This window comes from Meriones unguiculatus, chromosome 7 (genome assembly GCF_030254825.1).
Source record: "Meriones unguiculatus strain TT.TT164.6M chromosome 7, Bangor_MerUng_6.1, whole genome shotgun sequence".
NCBI classification, from domain to species: Eukaryota; Metazoa; Chordata; class Mammalia; order Rodentia; family Muridae; genus Meriones; species Meriones unguiculatus.
The window spans coordinates 12510292-12538064 of NC_083355.1; the positions used below are offsets into that span (position 1 = coordinate 12510292).

The 27773-nt window shown below is 47.6% G+C and overlaps 2 protein-coding genes across 8 annotated transcripts in view; one reads left to right on the forward strand and one right to left on the reverse strand.

The window, feature by feature from the left end:
• The window catches only part of Arsg (arylsulfatase G), a 124986-nt gene that overhangs the window by 87220 nt on the left and 9993 nt on the right, over positions 1 to 27773 (reverse strand). Inside the window, exon 1 of one of the 5 annotated variants that reach the window (XM_060386497.1) lies at positions 5540 to 5662. The exons of 3 other annotated variants lie outside the window; for them this stretch is intronic. The gene's annotated coding sequence lies outside the window, so the exon portion shown is untranslated. Of the gene's footprint in view, positions 1 to 5539; positions 5663 to 27773 lie in introns of those variants that run through there. One more of the 5 variants, XM_060386496.1, reaches the window with a different exon arrangement.
• On the forward strand, positions 5143 to 26476 carry Slc16a6 (solute carrier family 16 member 6). 3 transcript variants are annotated; one of them, XM_021655716.2, is made up of 6 exons: positions 5143 to 5716; positions 14750 to 14988; positions 18401 to 18544; positions 19655 to 19783; positions 22372 to 23184; positions 24097 to 26476. In XM_021655716.2, exons 1-6 carry the CDS (start codon positions 5469 to 5471, stop codon positions 24345 to 24347), a joined length of 1824 nt encoding a protein of 607 aa, XP_021511391.2. In that variant the 5' UTR covers positions 5143 to 5468; the 3' UTR covers positions 24348 to 26476. The 3 variants fall into 3 exon arrangements, with proteins under 3 accessions (XP_021511391.2, XP_021511392.2, XP_060242477.1); XM_021655717.2 differs by lacking the exon at positions 5143 to 5716 and adding an exon at positions 5728 to 6023; XM_060386494.1 differs by lacking the exon at positions 5143 to 5716 and adding an exon at positions 6270 to 6658.

Sequence of the window (27773 nt, forward strand, 5' to 3'; positions counted from 1 at the left end):
CAGCCCAGCCTCATCGCCTCGCTTTCCCTAACCTCAGATGACCTGTTCTAACTTCTCCTTCCAGAGAGTCACTGGTAAAACTTGTTGAAAAGCTGTCTTGGAGGGCCGGAGGTGTGGTTCAGTGGTTGACTGCCTAACACACGCCAGGCCTCTGGTTCCATCCCCAGCTCCAAAGGAGAAAAGGTGCTGAGGAAATGGAGACAAGAGGGATCCCTCAGGATTGCTGGCCAGTCTGTCTTAGCTGCAAAGATGAGGTCTGGGTTTAACAAGAGACCATACCTTAATAATAATAATAATAATTATATAATAATGTGGAGAGCAACTGAGGATGGTGCCTGGCATGTGCGACAACACACACACACACACACACACACACACAGAGCCTGCCTTCAGCGAGACACATTTCCTACCTTCCGAATAAGATAATAAACGATTCCGAGAAGGGAACACATCCCCTGAGTGTGGTTTTATGGGAGGTGACGGTATTCATCAGTGGTCATGGAGGGGAAGGCCAGTGTGCTCTCTCACAGTCCTGCTGCGCACCTCTCCCAAGCCCACCTCATCCAGGAGCCCTCCATGGACCACAGCAGGCTTCCAACCAGGCAGGACCTCTCCATCAGGCAGTCCTAGAATCATGTGCTAGCTGTACTGCTCCTAAAGGGTTAAAAGACAGGCTAAGACTGCCTGCAGCTCAGGGAATCTGTTTAGACAAGACAGGGGGAGCCATGGACTCTCTGGAGGCAAAGATAGTAGGAGAGCAGGCTTTCATTTCCTTGGGCCAAGAGGCGCACGGCAGGTTGAGCCACCTCAGCAAAGGGGAGGCCAGGTTTCACTGGAGCAAAGGGCAGTGTTTCTATAGATAGCTTTCCAACACTTCAGATTAGTTTTCATGACCCAAAGCCACATTACAAAGTTTACTATCGAATGGATTCATTCCTAAATGCCACGTGATTAACACTTTTCTGACAATACACGTTTGTTTTTTGGGACTTTTGCAACAGGCCCAAGGCTGTGTTCTCTTTCATGTTGATGACTTTTTTTTCTTTCCTTTTTTAAAGCACTGAGAAGATGACATACTACAGGAGCGGTAAACTAGGAAGACCAAGAAGGCTGGGAGAGAAAAGTGGTGGTGTTGAAATCCGAGTTGCTCCAGACTTAATGAGACACAGCCATGGGCAAGCCATCAATAGGGCACTGAATGATAACCGGGTGTGACGGAACGCACAGGCCCTCCACTGCTGTGAGTGACCTCACTGTCCCCAAACACAGCATGTTCTCACACACTCCTGCCTTCCTGTCATTCCGTGCATCCCTCCTTTGGCGTGCACACACCACCACCACCACCACCACCACCACCACCATCACTACCACCACCACCACCATAACGAAACTTCCCAAGATCCTCTCTGCTTGGTCTACACTTCACAGATCTCCATTCTACTCAACATCTAGAGCCACAATGTGTGACACTTCGTGGGAGGAAGCTCCCTGGGAGCCGAGCACAGCAGCCAGCTTTTAGACACTGTAGGGATTACTGCCCTGCCCTTGTTTTCATCATTGTCCTTGTCCATCCGTTACAACAAACCCAGCAGGAATGAAGACACTCTAAAAAGATGAACATCTTTCTCCATCTGACTATCAGACTAATGACCCCCTCCCCCAGGAACTGCACGCTGGGTGAAGGAAAAGGCACCAGCCAGAAGAGGAATTTATCTCCCAGATCTAACCACTGTCAGACTGCCTTAGAGGGTGGGGAGCGAAGCTCAGACGATGATGGGCAATGATGGGCAGGGTCACACCTTGATAAGGACTGCTTAGAGGTCTCCTGGCCTTTATTTAAACTTTACTCTCTCTTCAGGACCCTGAAGATAGACCTACGTCAGACATAGGGGCCTACTAGATCTCTCTATTCCTCTTTCCAATGTGACCATATTGAATAAATGGTCCTTTCCTCCTTTTCTATTACTTCAGCTGTTTTAATGGGCTTTTGAAGGATGGGTGGTTGTTTTTGGCCTTTTGGGGTATAGACTGTGACCCCAAGTTCTGTCACACCATCACTAGCTGTTCCTCTCCAAATATCCACTTTCCCTGCCCTCCTATCTACAACCTATCAAGTGGGCGTCAAGACCCCAGGGATAAACACACAGCCCCTATATCTGGATATTTCCGTTCACTGAAGAGTCCTAGGTGGCACTGATGTGAGCTTCTCCGCCAATGAGAGAAATGGATATTATTGTTTTTTAGAGCAAGAATTAACTAGAGTGCAATCTAAGCCACTCAAGCAGAACATAGGCCCTTAGGTAAGCGACGGGTGGGTGGAATGGAGACAGGAAGAGGGAAAGTGGAACCATGAGGGCCTCGGGCCTTCCTAATGGTCCCCCTCACACACTCCCCTTTTCTGAAACTACCCCAAAGACCCAGCAGCCCACACAGGCTTGCAGGACCCTCCCTCTGAGCTCCAGGGGAGCGTCCTTTCACTCTACTTCTGAAGATGAAGTTCTCACAGGCTGGTAAAAGCCATGAGCTTATTTGCAGGCCAGGGTCATATCTGCCTAGCAACCCAACCCGAAGACTTGAGGGACTATAAGTGTGGACAGGGAACAGGCAGGCCAACTTTGCACAAAGGAATCTGTTCTCATGCAAATGACCCTAAGCAAGAGGGCTAGAAAAAAAAAACGGGGGGGGGGAGTCCTGGGCAGCTCTGAGGAAGCTGTTTTCCCCCCAAAGATGCTGAGGAACTCTCACAACACACTTACTGCCCTGCCTGCAGCAAAGGAAGAGCCAGAGGCTCTGCCCGCTGCACAGACTCCCGCTGACCTACTGAAGAGGCCAACGGCACAGGCCAGGCTCTTAGCCTTAATTTCCTGATCCTCCTGGTCCTGTACTCTAGACTGCCAAGGTCCCTTTGTTCTTATTTGGGACTAAACAAAGTTAGTTTTGTTAGGGGGCTTTGATTAGCATGGTAATGCAGTACTTTCCCCAAAGAAGTGAGAAAAGCAGAGGTTTTCATCTTTTCACTGGATCACTAAGGTTGAGGGGAAGGAGATGAGGCTGCTCTCTAACCAGCACCAGCAAAAGTCATCACCAGCCGGTGGCCAGCAAGGCTGGAATCCAGCCACCTCTTCATATCCAAATGCAAGTGGTCCAAGTCAGCTATGGAGCACCAGCTGCAAACCAGGCCTGGAGCAGTACCTAGAAATGTCACGTGACCAGTGCTCTTGCCTCAACCTGGCTCATCTCTAAAATGGGAATCCTGTCCATGTTTCGAAGAGGGCTACTGATGGGACTAAACCACAGGAGGATGAGCCAAGCATGACGGAGCAGACCTATAATTCCAGCACTTGGGAGGAGAGTTCAGAAGATCAGAAATTCAAGGTCATCCTCATGAGATTTTAATCTCAAAAATATAAATATGCCGGGAACGGTGGCCCAAGCCTTTGGTGAGGCTCGGAGTTCAAGGTCAGCCTGGTCTACACATGGAGTTCCAGGACAGCCAGAGCTGTTACAGAGAAATCCTATCTCAAAAAAACAAAACAAACAGGCAGGCACCATGGTGCATGCCTGCAATTCCAGCACTCAGGCAGGCAGAACTCTGTGAGTTCTATGCCAGCCTAGTCAACAAAGAGAGTCTGGGACAGTCAAGGCTACCCAGAGAAACCTTGTCTCAAAAAAAAAAAAAAAAAAAAATCCAAACAAACAAAATAAAATCATATGGCTGGCACTTAATTCACTATTTGGGCTAACACAAATGTAAAAAAATATATAATAAAATAGTAGTAATGCATTATTAATAATTGTACCTGATTGTTGTTACAACCTGGTTTTATCCAGTCAATCATGCAGGCATTGTCTAATTTTTAAGGTCAAGAGGCTGAAAAGGTTGGCGTCCTGGCACATGCCAGTAATCCCAGCACTGGGGAGTAGAGGCAGGAAGATTGCAAGACCCAAATCAGCCTGAGCTCTGTCTCATAAACAAAGCATTCCCAGCCAGGCAGAGTGTACTGTCCCTGTAGTCACAGCTACCGTGCAGGCTGAGGCTGGAGGATGGCATGAGGCTGGACGTCACACATGATTATGAAAGCCTGTGATCCCCTTGATTTGGAGGCTGAGACGGGAGGATCTTTAGTTTTAGGCCAGTCTTGGTTTGGCTAGCGAGATCATGTCTTAAAAAAACAAACAAACAACAACAACAAAAAAAAAACAAAACAGAACAAAACAAACAGGATCGGGAGTTCAAACATAAGTTTGAGGTCAGCCCAGCCTACCCAAAACCCTGTCTGAGTTGGGGGGAAAGTTCAGTTTTTCCTACAGCCTTGCCAGCTGTGATTCAGTGGTGGCCTGGCTGAACTGCAGCGGATGAACACGTTATGCACCAACACACCTGCTCTCCGCTTAACCCACGCCAGAGCTTGGACGACTGCATGCCCACATCGTGGGGTACATCACTGAGCAAAGAAGTGCTTTAATTAAAATCCAGGCCGAGGGAGCTCCTCCCTGTGGCGACCCTCCCGGCACATTCCCAAAGCAGGATCTCTGGAGTTCCTAGTATCAGAAAGACATTCTCCAAACCACAACCAAGCAACGGGGGTTGCCAAAGTCTGCAGGAAAATGCAGAGAACGCGGCCTCTGCTGTGGAGCAATTCCCAAATTTTCCCTAGAGGTATGAGACAGAGTCCAACTTTGCGCCCCCTCTGGCTCTGAACAGTCCCTAATCTTCTGACAAGCTTTGTCTGTCCTCAGGAGAAACTCCTAACTCCCAGGAAGCATCCATTTAGTTCATGGTGACCTTGGGGTCAAGGGGCTTGGCAATGTGGGGCGATATATTCCCTATAGAAGTCTACCGGGGATAAGGCAGCCATGCACCTGTGCCCGCGTCGCCTACCGCCTGGGCAAGTGCACGCGCACGGAGGAGAGGGGATGCTGACTCAGCCAGGCTTCTCCCATCCCTTTCGCGCAGCGCGGATGCTGGCGGCTGGTGGCTGCTGCGGCTGCAACCAAGGCGCGCGGGGGAGGGGGGGTGTGCTGGGGGGGAGCAATGTAACCCGCAGCAACCCGGCCCCTGGCTCGTTGGGGCCCACTGCGGCACTCCCACACACACACACACCCTCATGCCCGGAAGGGGAACTAGCGCGGCGCGCGAGTTGGTGAAATTTGGGGGGGAAGTGGTCGCTAGAGGAGGAACTCGAGATCCCGCGCGTGCTCTGCTCACATCCAAACTGGAAGGAACCTGTTCGGTCCGGGGCCAGCGACGCGCGGGACCAGCCCAAACGCGCGCCTCCCCACCCCCCCATCCTTCTCACTGCCTCCCCAAATCCTCAGGGCGCGGGCGGACCCGGGAGCCGCGCTCCGAGAGGGGATGCAGGGGTGCACTCGATCGCCCCGGGCTCGATCGCGCTCCTGCTCGCACTGCAGCTAAGTGCCAGGGTCCGATCGGGCCGGGAATCACACGGGCACGCGCGGATGAGGGGATGAGGGCGTCGGGCCAAGGACCCCAGAGGCGTCGGCGGGGATGGGCGACCCGCGGTGGCAGCGCGGTTACCTTCCGTGACCCCAAGCCCCGGCAGCCGGCAGGCGGGGCGCGTGCCTTGCGCGGCCCCGATCCACGTGGGCCCGCGCGCGCACACCAGACCGGCCCCCTCCTTGCAGGCGCTCGGCGCTCCCAGCACATGGTCGGCGGCGGCGCGCCCCCGAGGCCGGCGGAGACCGGCTACAGCCGGTATAGGATAAGAGATAGGCAGAGAGACGAGGGGCCGGGGCTCGGGCGGCGGCACGCACCGCCCGGGAGGAGGCGACAGGGTTGGTGGGCGGGGGAGGGTGTGGCCCGGGTGGCCGAGGCTGGCTTGGGTTGGGGGCCAGGGTGGTCCAGGCTCCACGCCCGGAGCGAACTTGATAGAGACTCGGGCCCACGCCGTAAGGGGTTAAACCTTTCTCATGTTACGGAGCGGTTTATAAGAAGGCTCGGGAGGCCCAGCCTCCGCCTTATTGGGAGCCTTTTGGGGTTTATTCTCTTCCCTTCTAACTTGGTGAGTTGGTTTTATTATTTTACATGTTTAAAAGTTTGATTGTGGGGTGTGGGGGTGTTTTTTTGGTTTTTGATTCTTAAATATGTGTTGGGGCCTTTTTTTTCTTTTTTAAGAGCGGGGAGGAGGAGGAAAGCACTTAACATTTTGAAGAGGTTAATCCGAAAAATATTCTGACAGTTGGGAGTGCTCGGGGCCACCGGGATGACGCGCTCTCGGGCAGTTGTGGGCAGCTGAGAGTTGAATGTCCATGACCCTAGTACAGATGGGTTCTGGGAAATACCTTAAAGGGTGGCCTGGCCTTTAATCGTCCCCAATCCCGGGTGAGAGGAAGCAGGGTGTGAGGCGAGTAGGGCGACAGTCTCAGAACCCCTGTAGATTTTCCACTTGAAGTTGCCTGCGCGTCACCGGAGCGAAATGTCAGAGAGGTACCTTCCTTCCCCAGGCTCGCGCGCGCTAGCCGGCCGGCTGAGGCAACACGAGGGAAAGTGAGACTCCGGGTCTCCATCGCCTGGGAGCCCCCGCCTTGCCCAGGGCGAGCCTAGAGGGAGACAGAGATACCCCCGGAGCGTGGGTCCCACACCTTTGACGGTCTGCACTGACACCCCCTGCCAGCCGGTCCCGCACAACTTACAGAGGTTCGCGGGGCTACCAGCGGCAGCGAAGTGTCGGTGCAGCTGAGCGGCTCCAGGGGGGGGGAGAAGGATTTTGCAGAGGAAATAGGTTAATTTCCTTTTGGGTTGTTTTCATTCCCTGCACCTCAGCAGACAAGTGGTAGAAGTTTGTTAGGTGGCGGGTAAAATATCATCAAATACGAGGTGGGGGCGGGAGGAGGTCGTGGAAACTGGGAAAACAGAATTACAACTTACCAGCCTGGAAGCTGGTTCTGTTTGCACAGCTAGACACTCTGTGCCAGCTCCTTTAGCGGAAGGAGGTTTTTACCTTGGGATTGAGATTTCAGCCTTCGTGATGTGTTTTTTGCAAACCGTACTGATGAGTGTCTAGCCACAAGAACATGCCAGAACCTATGCTAAGGTCTCCCCGTGTACCAAGCACTATTATGTGGCTCTGGGGGTTGGGGAGAAGAGAGTTGAAACACCTTTTCTGGTAATTAAGGGAAGGGCGTCTAAGAAACTGACAGTACAAATAAACAATGCAGCCAAGTGGAAAAATGGTCTTGATGAGTACCACTAGCCCTGAGTTTTCCTTCTGTGGTTTCCAGAAACAGGACTTTTCCTCAGTGGAACCACGGAGGGAGACACTTAAATTAGGGGCTTGGGTTTCAACTCAATGGTCTTGAATTGGTTGTAGCCAGTGATTCATTCAGTGTGGCTGAGGCAGCCTAGCAGGTTAGAGCTGGGATTTTTGTTGTTTTTTTTTTAAATAGGGAATTCAAATGAACTTCCCCCACACAGCAGACTGGTCTGGACAACTGGGGCTAGAGAGAGCTTGTTGGAAGCTGTATACTTCCTGCTACACCTTAAAGGAGATTCCCAGTGTATCTGTTCTGCTGACAGCAGCAGCCGTCTCCCTGCTTTCCAAGCTTGTTATTTGAGCTTCATCCAGAACTGACCCTAGACTAACCCTAGGGGCTGTACGGTAATCCAGTATCTTTATCCCTTCATGCCAAATCCTTACACAGATTAAATCAGAGTGAAAGTCCAGGTAACACGTATCTCCCAAGACCTGTGGGGATACCCATCTATGTAAGGCATGCCTCCTGTATCCCATTTAGTGAGACCAACTCATCCTGTAGCCCAAACTGTGTAAAGGAGCCTAGTTTCAACTTATAGTTCACTTTTTGGCCTGGTTTCCTTTATTTATTTATTTATTTATTTATTTTCCCCAAAAGGATATTGGGAGTCTTGGGGAAAAGACAGCAGGAGCGCACTCAGAATAGCAGAGCTTCCCAGAAGGAAAATACCCTAGAGACTCCCTTCACAGATGCAATTTAGCCATCAGGAGATTTCTGCCAGGTAGTGATGGACAGGACTATTGCCTGAGGGCTTCCAGAAGATAAACCCACTGGGCTCCCGTAGATGGTAACTTGGAGCCAGCCGGGGTCAAAGGCCATCCTTGGAACTGCCTTTTCTTAGGAGAGGAGATCTTGAGCCAGAAACTAGTTAGGTCCAGGACTTGTGCAACGGGCAAGATGAAAATCAAAAAGTGAAGTGGTCGCAGGAGACCATCAGCTTGCTTAACCAGCTGCCATTTAGACCCCCACAGGGTTTTCCCATCAGATGCAACCGAAAAGCCAAAGGGACGGGTGGCTTTTGCCTTCTGTGGTTTGTACAGGCTTTTGAGTAACCGAGTTAAAAGGTGAGGCCTCGGCGGCGTGGCGCAGTGTGGCGGTGTGGCAGTGTGGCAGTGTATGTAGCCAGGTGACCAGCTGGGTAAATGGCAGAAGGAAGAGAGCTGAGGGAGTAACTGTTTATTCTGCAGCCAGGCACGGCCTCACTTTGCCATTTGTTTTTAAAAGGCATTGCTCTGGGGTGTCCCAAGACTCTTATTTTTTTTTTTTAGCTGACTTTCAGCAGGGGTGGCGCTGTCTATGTTTCTGTTGGATGTTAGCGTTTATCTGCTTAGTTTGGGGGGAGTTGTTTTTTGTTTTTATTTGTTTGTATGTTTTTGTTTTTGTTTTGAGGGGAAGGAAAAGGTAGACAGTACTGTAGTTCAGGCTGCACTTCAGCTTTTTTTTTTTTTTTTGAGACAAAGTCTTGCTGTGTAACCGAAAGCTGGCAATCCTTCTGCCTCAGCCTTCTGAGTGGGCCACAGTGCCCAGACTATTCAGTAAACTTTTAGCGAGCATGTGTGGTACACAGAATGTTATGCAGGCATGAGTATAGGAAGAGTGGCCGGTTGCCTTGTAGGTGGCCTGCTGAGTGCTGTCTTTTTCCAGGGACCGGGGCCCTGAAACAGGGATTCCTGCAGCGCAGACCAGCTCAGACTTGCCATATGGCCACAGGTGACCTTGAATGAATTCCTCATCCTGGTGCCTCCACTTCCCACATGTGAGGGAGCATGCTACCATGCCCAAGCTTTCAGGCGTGATCTTAGATATAACGCCCAGATATTTTCTCCTACTGAGGCTTTCGCTGTGTCATTGGGCTGCACTGCGGTCCTGTCACAAAGCCACCATAGCAGGACATAGGATGCTCCAGGCTCATATAGGAATAAACTTTGGAGTTGATTTGGGAAGGCCATCTTTCCTTTATGATGATCCCAGCAATAAGGAAGCAAGTTTTGTTCCCCTTAAACCTCTATTAGTTGGGCATGGCTGGTTTATACCTTTAATCCCAGCACTTGAAAGGCTGAGACAGGTGGGTTGCTGAAATTCTGTATCTAGCTGGATCTAAAAGCATGAATGCAAGTGAAAGCCACATTCGGTTCTAGCCAGAACGGAAAGTTATAGACATAAAGCATTAAGTGAAGGAGCTGATTACTCAGAAGGGGTTCTTCTGGGCAGCTGTCACAGATCAGATCTTATGTCCAGCCACTTCACACCCACTTGTGCAAGACCCTTCCACAGTTTGCACTTTTCCTCCTAGTTCAGTTTCCTTAGGCCACCCACTAGGTTCAGCCTGAAAGCTCAGCTGATAAATACAGCTTAAAGCCGAAGTCAAAAGTATCAGCTGTTAAATCTGGAGGGTGTCTTAGAGACTCTCCTGTCACTGCTGGCTGAGGGAGTGAGTGCATTTAATCCCAGCACTTGTAGAGGCAGGCAGATGGCTACAAGTTCAAGGCCGGTCTGGTCTACATCCATATCAAGTTCCAGGACAGCCATAGAAAGTTCTAGGATACATAGAAAGATCCTATCTCAATAAACAGCAAGAAAGATTCCCTAGTCACTTCTCTTTAACTGAAGAGTAGTACAGACCCAGAGATGGGAAGTGACCACCTTAGGCCACACAACTGTGTCTAAATGGTTCAAGATCTCTCTCTATACATGGAGGTCAAGAGTAGTTTGGGGATGGTGAGGTTTCTCCACAGGTAAAACAACCCACCTGGTGAAAGAAAAGAACCAACTCCCCCAAGTTGAGTGTTTTAGCATGAATACACCCCACTTGTCCTGAAACATTCATGTAAATAGATAAGTTAATGTAATTATAAAAAAAAAAAATTCTTTTTGAAGAGTGCTTTCTCAGGCTGGGATGTTCCTAGAGTGCTTGCCTGCCATGTAACATGAATGAAACCCTGGGTCCCAAGTATTGCATAAGCCAAGTGTGATGGCGATACCTACAGTCTCAGCACTTGGGAAGTCTTGGAGAAACAGAGTCAGAAGTTCAAGGTTATGCTCTATTCCACAGTAGTCAAGAGGCCAGCCTGGCATATGTGAGACTGTCACCAAAAAAAGGTGCTTTGACAAAAATCACTTCCTCACAGTAAACATAGAAAGCACTTTCCTCCCTTTAGTCAGTTGCTCCGTTGGCTTGGACAATCTGATTCTGGCCTATTTGAGCCAAAACCCTTGACCTCCCTGGATGTGTTTCCCTGTTTTGCCAATGAGGCGAACAAGCTGACTTTGGACTCCCTTGCAGCTTAAACCTCCTGTAATTCTAATTCCACTTGAAGGCTATAGGTTGATCCTGGCACCACCCGGCTTTTTTTAGGAGTAGTGTTGAGCAGCTGCAAGCAGAACTTTGAGGTTGTCAGGACACAGCCATCTGGTGCTGGTGGGAACTTCAGCCCTGCTCAAACCACAGCTGCAGTTTGGTTCCAGCCATTCAAATACAGACTTTTAATCAGGACAGAGGCTCGACTTGTCTCCATAGGATTGTTATCCCAGTATACTTCTGTTCAAGTTGGTCCCAAGGACTCCACTAAGACTCTTAAAACATTCTGGCTAGCTGGTGGTGGCGGCGCACACCTTTGGCCTCAGCACTCAGGAGGCAGAGGCAGGTAGATCTCTGTGAGTTCAAGGCCAGCCTGGTCTCCAGAGCAAGTTCCAGGACAGCCAGTACTACAAAGAAAAACCTTGTCTCAAAAGAACAAAAAGAAAAAGAAAAAAACTAGGTGCTTTGCCCAGCATAGTATCACACGCCTTTAATTCCAGCACTCAGAGGCAGAGGCAGGAAGGCAGGAGGATCTCATTGAGTTAGAGGCCAGCCTGGTCTACAATACTCTTAAGTTCCAATACAGAACAGCCAGAGCTACATAATGTGACTGTCTCAAAAAAGAAAAAAAAAAAAAAAGGAAGAAGGAAAAAGCTAAGTGTAAGGTGATTTTCAAGGCATGAAAATTAGATTTTGTGACCTTATACTCTAATTAAGCAAAGGAGACAAACGCATGAAAGTGAATAATTGCTCATTAAGTGATTTTCTCACACATGAAGACCAGACCAATTTAGTTGAGTGTATCAGAGGAAGCCTGATGGACAAGGAGGACCAGAAGGAGCAGGGCTGTGGAGGTTGCCACAGCCACTGTAGAGACTGCGTGCAGCGTAAAGAAATGACATGACCAAAGGCAAGGTAGCTGGAGACTATACCAGCCCCCCAGGAGCATTTTTTTTACTATGGCAGGTGAGTCAAGCTTTAGAACCAGAAGGAAAAAGGCTACCCAGATAGGTTGGGGTCTGATAACGAGGCACACATACACACACACACAGCCAATAGATTCTTTTTTTTTAGCCAGGAGAGACCTGTAAGCTTCACAAAGAGAAGGTCCAATACACAGACTCACATGACGGCCAAGGTCTTGACAGCTACGGCTCACCACTCACTAAGGCCACCCTTCCCCCAGGACAACCACTGTCCCAAAGCCAACACCAGGAAGTACTTTGGTTGTGCCACTCGCACTCTGCCCAGCTGCCTATCTTCAGGGTGACCTGACTGATGAAGTCTTGTGGAAACCTCCCTTGCTGCCAGACTCCCATCATAGATTGAACGCTTTTCACATTGGGGACACTAACAACTGCCCTGAAACCGCCCGGGTTACATCCTGGGGCTCTTGCCCGGCCCTTGCCTTTTCATTCATTTCCGCATGATGCACATCGTGAAAAGACCTTTGCTGCTAAGTGCATGGGCCTCTTAAAATACCCCATGCTGTTTCACTCTGCCAAACATTTAAAAGGACCAGAGTAGGGGAGGGGTGATGAGATAGCTCCCTCAAATACCAGACTACTGTGGGAAATGTCAATAGGATGAATGAATGAATGAAGGTTAGATGTGTTGCTGTTTAAGATTTGTAAACTAGGAGCCACTGAGATGTTTACCTTCTGCCCACCCTGACTACCTGTGTCCATCCCCAGGACCTGCACGGTGGAAGAGGAGAGCTGACTCCTGACGGTTGTCCTCTGACTTCACATGCTATGGCACATGGGCACATTCACATCTACAGAATTGCTTTTAATGATTTATTTCTCTTTCTTTTTTACGTACATTGGTGTTTTGACTGCATGTAGGTCTGTGTGCAGGTGCCCAGTCCCCTGAAACAGGAGTTACAGACAGTTTCGAGCTGCCATGTGGGTGCTGGGAATTGGACCCAAGTCCTTGGGAAGAGCAGCCAGTGCTCTTAACCACTGAGCTGTCTCTCCAGCCCCACAGGTTGTTTGTTTTGTTTTGTTTTGTTTTTTGAATCAGGTTTCTCTAAGTAGCTCTGGCTGTCCTGGAAATTACTCTGTAGACCAAGCTGGCCTCAAACTCATAGATCTGCCTTCCTCTGCCTCCCAAGTGCTGGGATGAAAGGCATGTACCATCACTGCTAGGCCACAGAGCTCATTTTGAAAGAAAAGAAGGAAGGAAGGAAGGAAGGAAGGAAGGAAGGAAGGAAGGAAGGAAGGAAGGAAAAAGGTGGGCAAGGCGGGGCACACCTGTAATCCCAGCTCTTGGGGAGGCACACCAATAATCCCAGGCGGATCTCTGTGAGTCAGAAGTCAGCCTGGTCTACAAAGTGAGTTCAGGAAAACCAAGGCTACATAAAGAAACTCTCTTGAAAAGACAAAACGAAAAACCTCACAAGTCTACTTCATACATGCGAACTTTTGGTTGTTTTTCGTTTGTTTGTTTGTTTTACTTGTTTATTTTTGTTTTGTTTTTCAAGTTGCCCCAGTACATATATAATGCCAGCTAATTGGGAAGATGAGGCAGGAGAATCTCAAGTATAAGGCCTGCCTGAACAGCTTATCATGACAGTCAAAATGAACAAACAAGTCTGGGGCTGTAGCTCTCTGATAGATCCCCTGCCTATGGTGTGTGAGGCCCCTGTATGCCAAGGTCAGCAAAAGAAAAGCAAAGACACATCTTTGCCTTATGCCTTAATTGTGTGAACGAGGCCACCTAAGGTCAGGAGAAGGGTGATGTAAATTCCCTGAAAAATCCACCAGTGTACAGTTCCTGAGTGTACAATGATACAATCAACTCTTTGTTGTTGTCTGTTTTTTCGGGGGGAGGGAGGATGGCTTTTTTGGTTTTTGTTTGTTTTTGATACAGTCTTATGTAGCTCAGACAGGGCTTCTGATATATGTGGCCCAGCAAAAGTCCTTATTGCCAACAGGGCCTCTGAAACGATGGGTCGAGTTATCATTGGAGGTAACACTACTTACCTTTAAGGTACATGCCCATTTTGAAAGCCTGTGCAAGTGAAGGGGCTGTTAGGGTCTTCTAATATGGGGGTCTTTTACTATTAGACTCTTTTACTTCGCTGTTTAGCTTCAGCACTGCTCACCCGGTTGTAGGAGTCACTTGGGTAAGGTGACATGCTCAGGGCCTTGCAGGTGTGTAGTCCCCCATGGAGCCGATGTCAGCCCTCTGCCATGCGTTCTGAAATTAATTTGCTCCTGGTGATCAAGTCAGAGGAACAGAATCTAAACTCAGAAAAATGCAGTTTCCCAGAGAGTTGCCTTCTGTCTGTGAAGACACCCTGCATGGGACATCAGATAGTAACCAGGCTGCTGTTTGCTGAGGGGGAAATGGGAGCTAGAAGGGTTGGCCAGATGGCTCAGATGGCCAGTGGCAGTACGCACAAGCGAATGGGAGGTCTCGAGCTCGGAATGTGCTACATTTCTCTCGGTGCCTGGCTTCCTTTCCTATAAGCATGCCTCATGGCTAATTCATTTTCTTTCTTTCTGTTGTGCTCGTTTCTTTGTGTGAGTGAGGGTTTCTCTGTGTAGCCCAGCAGTCCTGGAACTCACTCTGTAGACCAGACTGACCTCAAACTCAGAGATCCACCCGCCTCTGCCTCCTGAGTGCCGGGATCAAAGGTGTGCGCCCCCACAGCCGGCTCCCCGTTCATTTTCTTTACCTACTTTATATTCTTCAACACAGCATCAGTGCTCAGTCTGGTGGGCATTCTGTGTCCTTGAGTGAGCCTTCAAATATTCTGCTCAGGTTCCTTGTGTTTGTGTGTGGTTTCTCCCTTTTAATTATGACAGAGAAGTCTTATTTTCAGAGTCTTTGTGGGTCCCATGTATAATTCCAAGATAACAAAATTGTGTAAGACTGTACTAACTGTACATGACTGAAATATGTAATAAATAGTTCTTGTCAGTTATGTTTGCCAAGTGTGATTAGAAACAGCTGGGTGTGGTGGAATAGACCTTTAATCCCAGCATTCAAAGGGTGGAGGCTGGGTGACCAGGAGTGGTCATTCTTGGATCCGCAGTGAGTTCAAATTCAAGGCCAGCCTGGGCTACATGAGACAGTCCCTATACCACAAAAGAGACAAAGGTGAAGACAGAATGGTTGGCTTTCATATTACTGGTCTGAATCATTTTTTTCATGTTTTTATTTCAGATCAAGAATGACCCAAAAGAACTCCAAGCTTTGTTCCACCGCCAATGTGTATGCCCAAGTGCCTGATGGAGGATGGGGATGGGCAGTCGCTGTGGCTTTTTTCTTCATTGAAGTCTTTACCTATGGCGTCATCAAGTCATTTGGTGTCTTCTTTAATGACTTAATGGACAGTTTTGATGAATCCAACAGCAAGATTTCATGGATAATATCCATATGTGTGTTTGTGTTAACATTTACAGGTGCGTATACAGGTGATATCAATGAGTTTTTGTGTTAACATTCACAGGTGTGTACATGGATGGTACCCACGTGTGTGTGTGTTAACATTTACAGCCTTAGCCTGTGCACCTGGTCCTTTTAATCTGCCTGCCTACCTGACAGTTGTCAGTGTATTTGTGATGTATTCTCTCGTATGACCCGTTAAGTCTGTCTGGCATCAATTAAGGAATGCAGTTTTCAGAGGGCTGGGGACCAGCAAGAATTAGGACACGTTGAAGAAAAAGCCATGGTTGCCAAATGTAATGCCTGCCATCTAATACCTGTATTAGACACGCACGGTGTGCAGCTTGGAAGGCACTTCAGTGGGAGAGTGCTTGACGAGCACATGTAAGGCGCCAGGTTCTATTCCCAGCACCACAGAAAGAGAAGCAGCAGTCAAGTATCTATAGTGAGCATGGTGCTAGGAGGTTGCACAGCACAGTTCTCCAAGTAAACTCCAGTTCTCTAAGGATGTAGTCACTGGCTAAGAAAGCAACACCCAAAAGCTCCTAGGTCCTAGCTTCATAGGCATGTTCACTAAAAGTGGAATGGTACAAGTTAACGCGGCTCCTAAGCAAGGATAACCTGCAGATTCACAAAGCATTTCTTTCTTCTTCCTCTTCCCCTCCTCTTCCTCCTTCTCCTTTTCCTCCTCCTCCCCTCCCCCCTCTTTCTTCTTTCTTCTTCTTCTTCCTCTTCTTCCTCTTCCTCTTCTTCTTCTTCCTCTTCTTCTTCTTCCTCTTCTTCTTCTTCCTCTTCTTCTTCTTCTGATTAAGGATGTTTTGCCTACATGTATGTCTGTGCACCACGGGTGTGCCTGGGCAAAAAGAGACCAGACAAGGATATAGGATTCTCTGGAACTGGAGTTGTAGATGGTTTGTGATTTGCCAGGTAGGTGCTGGGTCCTGTGAAAGGGCAGTCAGTGCTCTTAATTGCTAAGCCACCTCTCCAGGCCCTCTGTGTTTTTGAAAAGAAACCTATTTAGCATATGAAGGCTCTGGGCTCATAGCGACTTGCTGAGGAAAGAGTAGAAACTTTTCAGTACGGACACCAGAAGAAGATGAGATGGCTACAGGGTAGACAGTCAGCCCTCTATTTAGGGTTCTTCACTTAAGATTCAACCAGCCGGGGCTGGAGAAATGGCTCAGAGGTTAAGAGCACTGACTGTTCTTCCAGAGGTCCTGACTTCAATTCCCAGCAACCACATGGTGGCTCACAACCATCTATAGTGGGATCTGGTGCCCCCTTCTGACGTGTAGGCATACATGCAGGCAGACTACTATATAAATAATAAATAAAGAAATACATCTTAAAAAAAAAAAGATTCAACCAGGAGGCAGGCTGAAAATGTTACGGGGCCGTTGCCCAATGCCAGATCTACCATAGTTAACCCATCCAAACGTCTTCCTCGTGCCATCATTGCACCAAACATAGTGTAACAACTGCTTGCATGCTATTACCTTGATTTGGGGATTGTAAATGATCTGGAGATGATGTAAATATATGGAAGATGTGCATAGGTTACATGCAAATACTGTGTCAGCGTAAGGAACCTGAGCACCCGTGGATTTGAGTCCCTGAAACATTCCCCATGAGATTATAATTTATGTACTTTTTCTTTGTTGTTGTGGTACTAGAAACTAAGCTACTGGCCTCTTCCTTCACTGTGTTAAGCGTCAGAGCTGCTCACCCAGTTGTAGTCTGAAGAGAAAGCATGATGAGACCAGGAGTAACTTGCATGCATGCAGATATCACTGTCAAACCACCACTTGTAAAATTATAAATGTTATCCTGAGGAGACACTGAATCCCATCACCTGATTCCCCAAAACGCTTCACTGATGCATCACACAACTCCCAGATCCTGCGGCCTAAAAGAAGATGGGGGCAGGGCGCTAGTGCCACTTTTAACACATTCACTTCCCCTCGGATGGGCCTGATTTAAACATGCATGCTCATCTGTGAACAGCAACCCCAAGGCTTTCTTTAGAGGCCAGGATGCTGAGCTCGCCTCAGGAAGCCGGCCCTTCAACTTCCAGTGACTCATGCCCTGTGCAACACCACCAGTGACCTTACTGCCAGAGTTAGAGGCCCTTGCTACATGCAGCCCACTTTAGCCATAACGTATCCTAAAAGGCGGCTCTATCCTGTTTTTGAGACAGGATCTCACTATGTACACGTGTTTGTGTCAGCAGCTGTGGTCAGTAAAAGCTTTCAGGTGATGTGAGTTTGATCCCTGAGACCAACATGTAAGAAGCAGAGAACAATCCTGAAAGTTGTCTTCCGAGGGCCACTGGTGCTCCCACATGGATACATGTATGCATACACACACATACATATCTGCATGCATGCATACACATACATGCATGCATACATCACACACATATATGCAATTTTAGATGTTTAAAAAATACATTTTTCAGTTTCCATTCTGAAAATGAGCAGTAATGTGTCGACTGCTTCCAGCAGAGCCCCTCCCTGTCCTTCCCATCCCGCCTGTCCAGTGTGTTCCTCTCTGAACCAGCCCTCCGCTCTTCACTTATCTTACTGTACTCCAGCCAGTTCAAGTCGCATGTAAGTTGGAAAGAATTTGCTAGATTTCAGTGTCCCAGGGGACAGAGTGTTGAGGAGCCAAGCAGACTAGGATTCCTCAGTGCTCTGAATAAGCAGTCCCGTGGCCATTGTCTTTTAAGTGAGCACGACTGAGAGTTGGCCTTATTTTCATCCTGTATCATTTTCCGGGCAGCCAAGCAAACTAAGCAGGACTTTAAGCACAGATAGGATTCTTTGAAGGCAGTCCGGAACAGTGAAGGCAGGAAACACAGTTACCAGGAAGATGCTCATGAGCAAAGCCAGTGTGTGCTGGAGAACAGAATCAATGCATATGTAATTTTGTACTGTACACGGTAAGCAAGGAATGTGTTTTATATGCCCGCCCGCATGGATGCTGGAATCTGAGGTCTTGCTCGTGCTGGGCGTGTGCTCTGCCCCTGAGCTATGTATACGTTAGTTCCCTGCTTTCTTCTAGTTATTTTGCCCTTAAAGTACAGGGATTAAACCTAGGATCTGACTAGTGGTAGCAACTGCTCATCCCGTGAGCTGCATCCTCCAGCCTTCTTTTAAGTTTTTGCCCAGGATGGCCTTGAACTTGCAATCCCCCAGCCACGGTTTCTTCTTAAATAGCCGAGGTTTCGCTCTTCTGCCACCAGGACTGGCTCTTAGTGCTCTGACTCTGAACAGATGGTGAAATGACCTGTGACCTGACCAATAGCATTGCAGGAAACCCACCGGGTTCTTACACCACCCCATCAGGTTCACTTGTGGGAAGGAATTGCAGGGAAACCAGCACAGACACCCAAGGTCACAGGTCATTTCCTGTTCCTTTTCCCCACAGCTCCCCTCTCCACGGTCCTGAGCAACCGCTTCGGACATCGGCTGGTGGTGATGGCAGGAGGGCTGCTGATCAGCACAGGGATGGTTGCCGCCTCCTTCTCCCGAAGGGTCTACCACATGTACATCTGCATAGGGGTCATCTCTGGTGAGTGTCTCTCCCCGGCCCACGAGTCCTCTGCATGCATCACTTGAGGAAGATGAACCCAAATTGTTTTTCTTTTCTTTTCCTCCACACCGCCCCCCTTTTTTGTCTGAGATCATTGATTTTTGAACCAGGTGATATGGTCCCCAGGTAAAAATACATTCTCAAGTGTCCGGGAACTTTTGTTTACTTAGGGAGAAAAAAAAACTTACTCATGATAAAGAGAACTTTTCTTCTCGCTCTAGTTTGAAGCCAGAATGCATCGTTTTCACAACATAAAACTTTTAAATTCTCGTGCCAGCATTTCTCACAGCGGGGTCTGGGCGCCCTGGGCTCTGTAAGAGGAAAGCAGGATGCTGGACTGACTCTTGGGTGTGTCTGAGGAGACCCTGATGGTAGATGATATGTATGTGTGCCCAATTAGCATATCTTAAATTTTATAGAGAGCTCTGCACACATCGGAAGACTTAGTTGTCCAGACAGGATGACACGTGCCTGTAATCTCAGCGCTCGAGGAGTAGGTTCAGGCAGGGAGAGCGTGAGTGTGAGGCCAGCCTGAGCTACATGTCTCAAAAAGGAGAAAGACTTATTTCCAAATACAAATATTATGCTAAAAAATACTACTTTGGGTCATTTATTCCATTGTGAATTGTATAAAATTGGGGAGCCCTGGAGAATAGTCATCAGCTCTTCTATCTTAGTCCCCTAAATGACTGTTGCAGCATGTTTTGTTTTGTTTTGTTTTTTAATGACAATCTCATGTATCCCGGGCTAGCCTCTAAATGACTATGCAGTGGTCAAGGGTGACCTTGAACTCCTGACCTCCCTGAGTGCTGGGGTTATAGGTGTGCGCTGCCATAGCCACTTTTACATGGTACTGGGGACTGAGCCTGGGGCTCTGCAAGCTAGACACGCACTGTGGCAACCGAGCTACACCTGCAGCCGTCCAGATCTCAGACAAAAGCCATTGTCGTTGCCATCATTTTTCTCTGCAGAACGAATGGCTTGGCTCCCGAAACTTACAACTTCTACAAAGCCCTCTGCTCTCTGACCACACCCTCCAGGCTCAGACCATGTCTGGTTCTCACAGGCCCTTTTGATTTTCACCCACAGGTTTGGGGTACTGCTTTAGTTTCCTCCCAACTGTCACCATTCTGTCACAGTACTTTGACAAAAGGCGTTCAGTAGTCACTGCGGTTGCGTCCACGGGAGAGTGCTTTGCTGTGTTTGCTTTTGCACCAGGTATGTGAGTGACAGTGCTCATTACTGGGGGACTAATCCGGGGAAGCCAGCCTGGTGCTATTGCTGCACTAACTTCGGCCGGCTTGTAATGAGATATCACTTGCTCTCTCTCTTCAGCACATTTTTAGGATATCCTCCCTCTCCCATTTTTTAGGAATTCACACCATCTCTTAGTCCAAATTTACATAAATGAGTACATGCTCAGTGGTAAAGCTTTTCTTGGAACACAAAAAGATAACCCCTAAATTATTTAATAAGTTGGACTGCTCATATTATTATCGCTCCCTTTCCAAAAGAGCTACATTCAGTGGAAATATAAATTATGCCAACAAAATCAGTTTTCTTAAGTGTGTATGAGTAATCTCACAGCAACACTTTATTCCTGATTTATTTCCCCAACTTACTACATGAGATACAAAAGAAAGTGAAGTAGTAGATAGATAGATAACCTTCCAGACTAATTCCTTTGTTTCTCCTCCTTCCCCCCACCCCCGCCCTGCCCTCTCCTTGCTGGGGGTCAAATGCATGCTGGGCTAGCATTCTGCCACTGAGCTGCACCCCAGCCTGACGCTCTCTCTTGTTGAATTCATTGCTGGGTTACAAGATTGCAAACAGAAGTGATTAGGGACGAAGTCTTAGAATACCTGAGGCTTTTCAGATGGTGTCAGATAACTGTCTGTTCACATACACACAGAGAGAGAAGCAGAGACAGAGAGATACAGAGACAGAGAATCAGAGAAAAAGTATGTTAATTGTTGAATTTAGGTGAAGGGTGAGCATATGTGTGCCATTCTCTCCCTGTTTCTATTTTTTAAATAATAATAATAAAACATTGACCAAAAAAGGAATCCATGAACTATGAGTGCCCTGGGCATATAAATCCTGTATTGCCCGGCTGGTGCCGGGCACCGCTCCTGACACTTAGTTCATACTTAAGAGATGTTCATGAGGAGCTGGACAGACGGCATGGTGGTCAAGAGGGCCAACTGCTCTTGCAGAAGACCCAGCTTCTATTCCCAGCACCCACAAATTCACGTGGAGGCTCACAGCCGTCTCTAACTCCAGTCCTGGGGGATGTGCTGTTCTCTTCTGGCCTCCGAGGGCACTGCCTGCACGCGGTTGCATAGATGTGCAGTCTTATACACATAAAATAAAAATAAATAAAATCTCTAAAAAGATCTTTTAAGGAGGTGGGGTACCCAGTTTTACTGTTCTAAGACTCATGCCCTCTTTGACCATCTCCCCCCAAGCTGCTTCTGGTCAGCAGCCTCTGCCCTGGGCTCACAGTGAGAGAGGTGAGCCTCCAGGTTGCTAAGGACATAATCAGCTGGAAACTGCAGCACTGTCCCCTTTAATGCTAGGATAAGACGTGTCTTTTGGGTTAGGACGCACAACGGAGTCCTGCAAGCATCTGCAGAAAGAGTCCTTGCAACACAGTGAGAAAGCCCGGATGTTAGGGCAGGGTGCCTAGGACTTTGGTCCAAAAAAACAGGCAGGTGAGAGGAAACGTTACCCTTTACAACTCCGAAAAGCAGGTGGAATTCACAGTCTGGCTACACCCGTAATTCCAGTGCTCTGGGAGACTAGAGGCAGGTGGATCTCTGGGAGTTCAGTGCCAGCCTGGTCTATAAAGTGAGTCCAAGACAGCCAAGGCTACACAGGGAAACCTGTCTCAAAAAACCAAAACAAACAAAACTTCAGAGCCTCCTACATGCAAGTGTTCTACCACTAAGAAACACCCTCAGCCCTGGGGATACCTTCAGCTTTGGGGTTCATATGTGGGTGTCTTAGAACTACTCAGTTCTTTTGTCTTGGCACAATGGTATCCACAGACTCTGTGAGTGCACAAACATGGTTCAATTCCAGTCCAGTTAGTTTTATTAAGAAAAACAGACAGTTTTATTAAGGGTCAGATTTGGCCTGTGGGCTATTGTTTGTTGAACCTTAATCTAGGTTACAGACCTATCTTCCCCCTTAGGCCTCCGCCTATAAAAACCCACTACCCCAAGCTCACAATAAGTGTGCACATCTTTTTTACTCTTTCATAAAATGCACCAGAACCCAGAATAAAGGACAGTCTGCGGGGCTGGGGAGATACTGCCGTGCACTGTAAGCATGACGCCTTCTCTTTGGACCCCCAGCAGCCATGTAAAGAGCTGGGCGTGCCGACAACATGCGTGTATCCGCAGGGGTGGGGAGTTGGAGACGGGCTAGATCCCAGGGAACAGCCAGTCGTGCTGAATTCCAGGTTCAGGGTGAGAGTCTCTCTCCAAGAATAGAGAGGCTGGATTGTAGCTCAGTGGTAGAAATGCCTGAAACCTAATCAGTACCACTGCATTCAAAACAAGACAGAACAATCAAGAAAGACACCCGGCACTGCCCTCTGGCCTCCACATGCAACTCCACACCTACTCACCCCTTCCCTTCCCCCACCAAAAAAGGGCAGTCTAGAATGACTGCATTTGCCCTAACTTTGAGCAAAATTTATTACTAAAAATTTCTCCATATCTCTCCTGGCTATTGCCTGTTGAATGTTAGAGTCTGTTACTGACCCTGGGTTTTTCTTTCTTTGCTTCTGTCTCTTCAAGCCATCACTGCCTTGAAGGAGCATATTGGCTGGCGATACAGCCTCCTCTTCGTGGGCCTGCTGCAGCTGAACATCCTGGTCTGTGGCGCCTTGCTAAAACCAATTATCATCAAAGGGCCAGGGTCACCGAAAATAATCACTCACGAACCCCGGAGAGAAGTGCAATGCATGCTTGAAAACGAGAAAACACGGACCTCAATAGACTCCATCGACTCAGGAGTAGAACTAACTACCTCACCAAAAAATGTGCCTAGTCAAGCTAACACGGAGCAGGAAGCCAAGGCTGAACAGCAGCTGACCCTGGTGGCTGGCCCCAAGCTCGGCCAGAAGAAAGCCCCGCTGTTAGACTTTTCCGTTTTGAGAGAGAAAAGCTTCATTTGTTACGCATTGTTTGGCCTCTTCGCCACGCTGGGCTTCTTTGCACCTTCCCTGTATATCATTCCTTTGGGTATCAGTCTAGGCATCGACCCTGACCGCGCTGCTTTCTTACTATCTACAATGGCCATTGCTGAAGTGTTCGGAAGGATCGGGGCTGGGTTCGTCCTCAACAGAGAGCCCATTCGCAAGATCTACATTGAACTCATCTGCGTCATTTTACTGACAGTGTCCCTCTTTGCCTTCACTTTTGCTACCGAGTTCTGGGGCCTCATGTTGTGTAGTGTGTTTTTTGGCATTATGGTTGGGACCATTGGAGGGACCCATATTCCACTGTTGGCTGAGGATGACGTCGTTGGAATCGAGAAAATGCCATCTGCAGCTGGAGTCTATGTCTTCATTCAGAGCATTTCAGGGCTGGCAGGGCCACCCCTGGCAGGTAACCAAACTGCTCTCTTCCTTATTTATTAGTGAGTGTGCATGTGCCATGGAATGCAGGTAGAGGTTGGAGGACAACTTGGAGGGAGTCCGTTTTCTTCTTCCACCACGTGGGTCCCAGGGTTTGAACGAAGGTTGTCAGGCTGGGCAGCAAACCACCACACCCGTCCCGACAGCGTCGCTGGTGAATACAGAATGCTCCTTTGTTTGTTGCAGGGACAAACCATGTTTCACATCCTGGCTTTGATATGTCCTTACAATTTCTGTGACTAAAGCCAGGCGTGGTGTTACACACCTGTAATGCCAGCCCTACAGAGGCAGAGGCAAGTAGATCCCTGTAAGTTCAAGGCCAGCCTGGCCTATGGAGTAAGTCCCAGGCCAGCCAGAGCTGTTTCAGAAAAAAAAAAAAAAACGAACTCCTGTGATTAGAAATTGTGTTCCTTAGACTTGTGCTACCTGACGTGAAAACAACGTATCTGTTTTTTGACAGGCACCTAATAGGCCTGTATTTTTGATTCTCCATGGGATGGACGTAGCCCATGAAGAACTAGTTAGTAACTTAAACTCACTTTTCCAGGGTGCTAAGTATGCTGTGTGTTTGATTTCTTTCTCCAGCCTAGCCTAGATTGAATTTTCCTTCAGGAAATTAAAATCAAAGAAGGAAGGTCGCTTGGCATGGTGGTTCGTGCTTGTAACCCCACCCCCTGGCAGGCAGAGGCACAAGAACTGCGGCGGGTCTGAGGCTAGGTTGAGCCACACAGCGGGGTTCAGGGTAGTTTGGACTACTGTGTGACACCCTGCCTGGAAAGTAAAATAAGATGGTGGGTCAAGCTAAGAAATGGAGAATTTCTGGGATGGGGGCCCAGGTGAGTGGGGAGTGATGTCACTAATGGTGCCGACGCTTTTCTTCCAGGCCTACTGGTTGACCAGAGCAAGATATACAGCAGGGCCTTCTACTCCTGTGCAGCAGGCATGTTTGTGGCTGCTGTGTGCCTCGCCCTGGTAAGACCCTGCAAAAAGGGCCTGTGCCAGCCTCCTCGTTCAGGTGAAAACCAGACAGGCAGCCATCACAGGAAAGCATTACAAGACATACCTGAAGACTTTCTGGAAATGGATCTTGGGAAATGTGAGCCCAGGGTTCATCTAAAAATAGATCCAGTGTGACACATTTTCATGTCATAGCTTCTATGTTGCCTGGGAAAGGAGCCCCTGGGGGTGCAGGGCGGGGCAGGCGCCAACCACTCGACCACCTTTCAAACTGCACAAAGGGAATGCATGTGTGAGCAGCAGTGCCAACACCTGTCTCTCCTCTAAGCCCCCTTCGCTTGTTCTTTAAGCCAAACCAAAACAACCAGACACTTTTCCATACAGGGTTCCAGCCCTGTTCCGTAGCAATACAGAGATATGTGTAAGGGTGCTGGCTCACATCCCACCGCTAAAACAATGCCATGAATTGAACAAACTGCTGTTAAAAGCACTCACGTGATGAATTACTCTTTTATAAAGTGACATATAAAAATGAATTGGCCATTCCAAAAAGAAAGAGCAATCTTGAATCATTAAAAAGGTTACTAATTTTCAGAAATACAGGTAAATTATTTTCTTAAGCAATTTGAGAAACTGCTAACGTTTACATTGACAAATTATGGCTTCTGAGTTTCCTAAATACTGCATGGAAAGAAAGCAATGCTATAAAAGTAAGCATCTGATTAATATGCAAAAAAATTAAACACATATAACAACTTGAACTTCATAAACGTGGAGATTACTACTTTTTTTATGGCCAGTCATCACCATAAGTATTTCAATAGAAATGTTAAATTGCATTCATGTTTCCTGTTTTTCATAATTCAAGAAATGAGTGACTGTTGTGTCTTTAATTTAAACCACTATTTATTATTAAGTTATTCTAGGATGATTAAAATGATCAAAAGAAAGGGCCAGTGAGATGATTGAATAGGTAAAGGTGCTTGCCGCCAAGACTGGTCACCCCACTCCGTCCCTAGAACCTACGTGGTGGAAGGAGAGAACTAGCGTCTGCAAGCTGTCCTCCGACCTCCGCATTGTGACATGCACGGGCCCACACACGTATACACACACACAAATTTAAAATGTAAGAAGAACCAATAATAATGAAAATCGATAAACAGTGATTTGAGGTATGCACAGCATTTTTTAACCTCCTATCTGCAGCTCTTTAAATACTTCAGAGAGATTTTCTTGTCTCATAAGGTCAGTTTTCACAGCCAGGTTGTAGTGATCCTTTGCACACATAAGAGGCAACGTGTACCCTTTAAAGTGGGGAAGAGAAGTGACAGATAGCAAACCGCCTCAGCTTTTAAATTATCATCTAAGAATACTTGAGCATCTTCTTCGATCAGATATATTTCATTGAATTGTTGGAACATTTCCAGTGGTTTTTGTTGTTGTTGTTATTCAATCTTTAACTGTTGAAGCATTATCTTCGTTTCACTGTAAGTAGGAGAAATGCTTACATCTCTATCACAAGTTGCAATTTACATCTTCCGTAGAACTTGATTGTCCTAAGTTGCCATGGGTACCAGGTACCTGGTCACTGCTGTTGGCGAGTTACACTACGTATGTGTAGTGTCCTGCATTCTAGCAGTTCTCTGTTCAGGGGGACAGTGTGAGGATGAGGGGGGCTGCGTCCTCACCTGTTTGACTGCATCTCCCCGATGGAGTGGCCGATGCTTGCTGCTCAGTCTTTCCTCATCGTTACTGTTAATGACAACTCAGGGGGAACTTAGAACAAGCCTAGTCTGCTGACAGGTCCACACAAGCTTGAACCTTTCTCTGCACTGAGAAAAGTGGTGTAGTTTGTCACCACCGGCCACATTTTATACAGCATCTTAGCAGCCATAGAAATAGGACAATCTGTAAAACTCTGGGGAGGGGGAGGAACTTGAAGACCACCGTGTCTGTCCAAAAAAAAAAAAAAGGAAAGAGCGTGCACACCCAAAACAAGGTGGATGTAGCAAAGCTCTGTGGGGCTCGCCGTGGGCGGCTCCGCAGACTCTCGTGACTTCAGCACTTTACAACCTATTTTGTACTATGAATGTTCGATACGATTTAATATTTATAACTGATTTCCGAGGGATCTACTCTGAGTTTATTCTGTTTACTGCATGAGACAAGAAAATGTATTGTCAGCAATCAGGGGTGTACTTGTCGGGAAGGAAAAATAAACACCACCACAGGACCAATGATTCGTTCTGTATGAGTGACATTCCGGTACTTCTAGATTTACAATAAATTTATGGCTTTTTATTTAAGGAGTCTGATGCTCTTCTGTATTGAAGTACTTTTTACTGATTTCAGAAACTGTAATATCTTTGTGACACCCGAGACACAGTGATTCTCAAAACATGGGTAAAACAATCTTTTTTTTTTTTTTCATCCATAGTCAGGAAGCAGAGAAAAATGCTCAGAAACCTTTTCAAAATGTATTTTTCTTAATTCATTGAGAAAAATACGGTGTTTTTATTTATTTATTTATTTATCATATTCAACCCTCACTCCTCTTCCTAACTCCTCCCAGACCTCCCTCCCACCCTGGCCTTGTATTATTGTTTGTTTGGTTTTTTTTTTTTTCTTTTCTATTTCTGTTTTTCTTTCTTTTGTTTTTTCCTTTTTTTTTTTTTTCCTTTTTGTTGTTTTATACCCATGGAGTCCAATTTGTGTAGTTCGGGTGGGAAGCAAGGTGGCCCTAGCAGAGTCCACGGCTTTAGAGAAGACAGAACTCTCCCTTCCGCCACCTGTCAGTAGCGCCTCAGCTGAGCTTCCGGGGCTCATGAACTGTCCCCTCCATTCCGTGCTGGAAGGTGACCGGCTTGATTGTGTGCCTGCAACCACAGCTGCTGTTAGTTCCCAAGTGCAGACGGCCTGGCCTGGCCTGGCCTGGCCTGGCAGAAGACAGTGTTTGCTCTGTTCCTCCCTGACCTCTGTCTGGTCTTACTGCTTTTTCACCTTCTCTTCCAAGCTGGTCCCTGAGCCGAAGGGGGTCGGGGAGGTGATAGAGATTTGTGTCCCAGCACTCTGCTAACACATAGTCTCTGTGCATCACTAAAACTAGTCATTTAGGTAGAGTCTCACTGGCTGGCCACAAGCTCTTTATATCCCTGCTACCACCACACTGTTCAGCTGACTTTCTTTTGAGACAGGCTTTTTCTACCTATCCCTGGCTGTCCTGCAACTTGTTCTATACTCCAGGCTGGCCTCAAACTCACAGAAATTTGCCTTCCCCTGTTTGCTGAGGGCTGGGATCAGAGGCAAGCATCACGATGCTGGGCTTGACCTTTGTTCTCCACTGACTCCTTCCTGTATTTTTAAATGCCTTAGAAATAATTCAAAAGAATAATTAAATAATGCACAACAGGACAGATAAAAAGTAAATAGCCTAATCACACGAAAAAGCATATTCTCAATTTAAAAATGAAGTATAGCTTAGCCTGACACTATGACTTCCTTCCTTCCTTCTTTTTTCTTTTTTAATGAAACAGAATCTCAACTCTATCCCTGCCTGGCTTACTACTTAGACTAGCCTCAAACTCATGGTAATCCTTCTGCCTC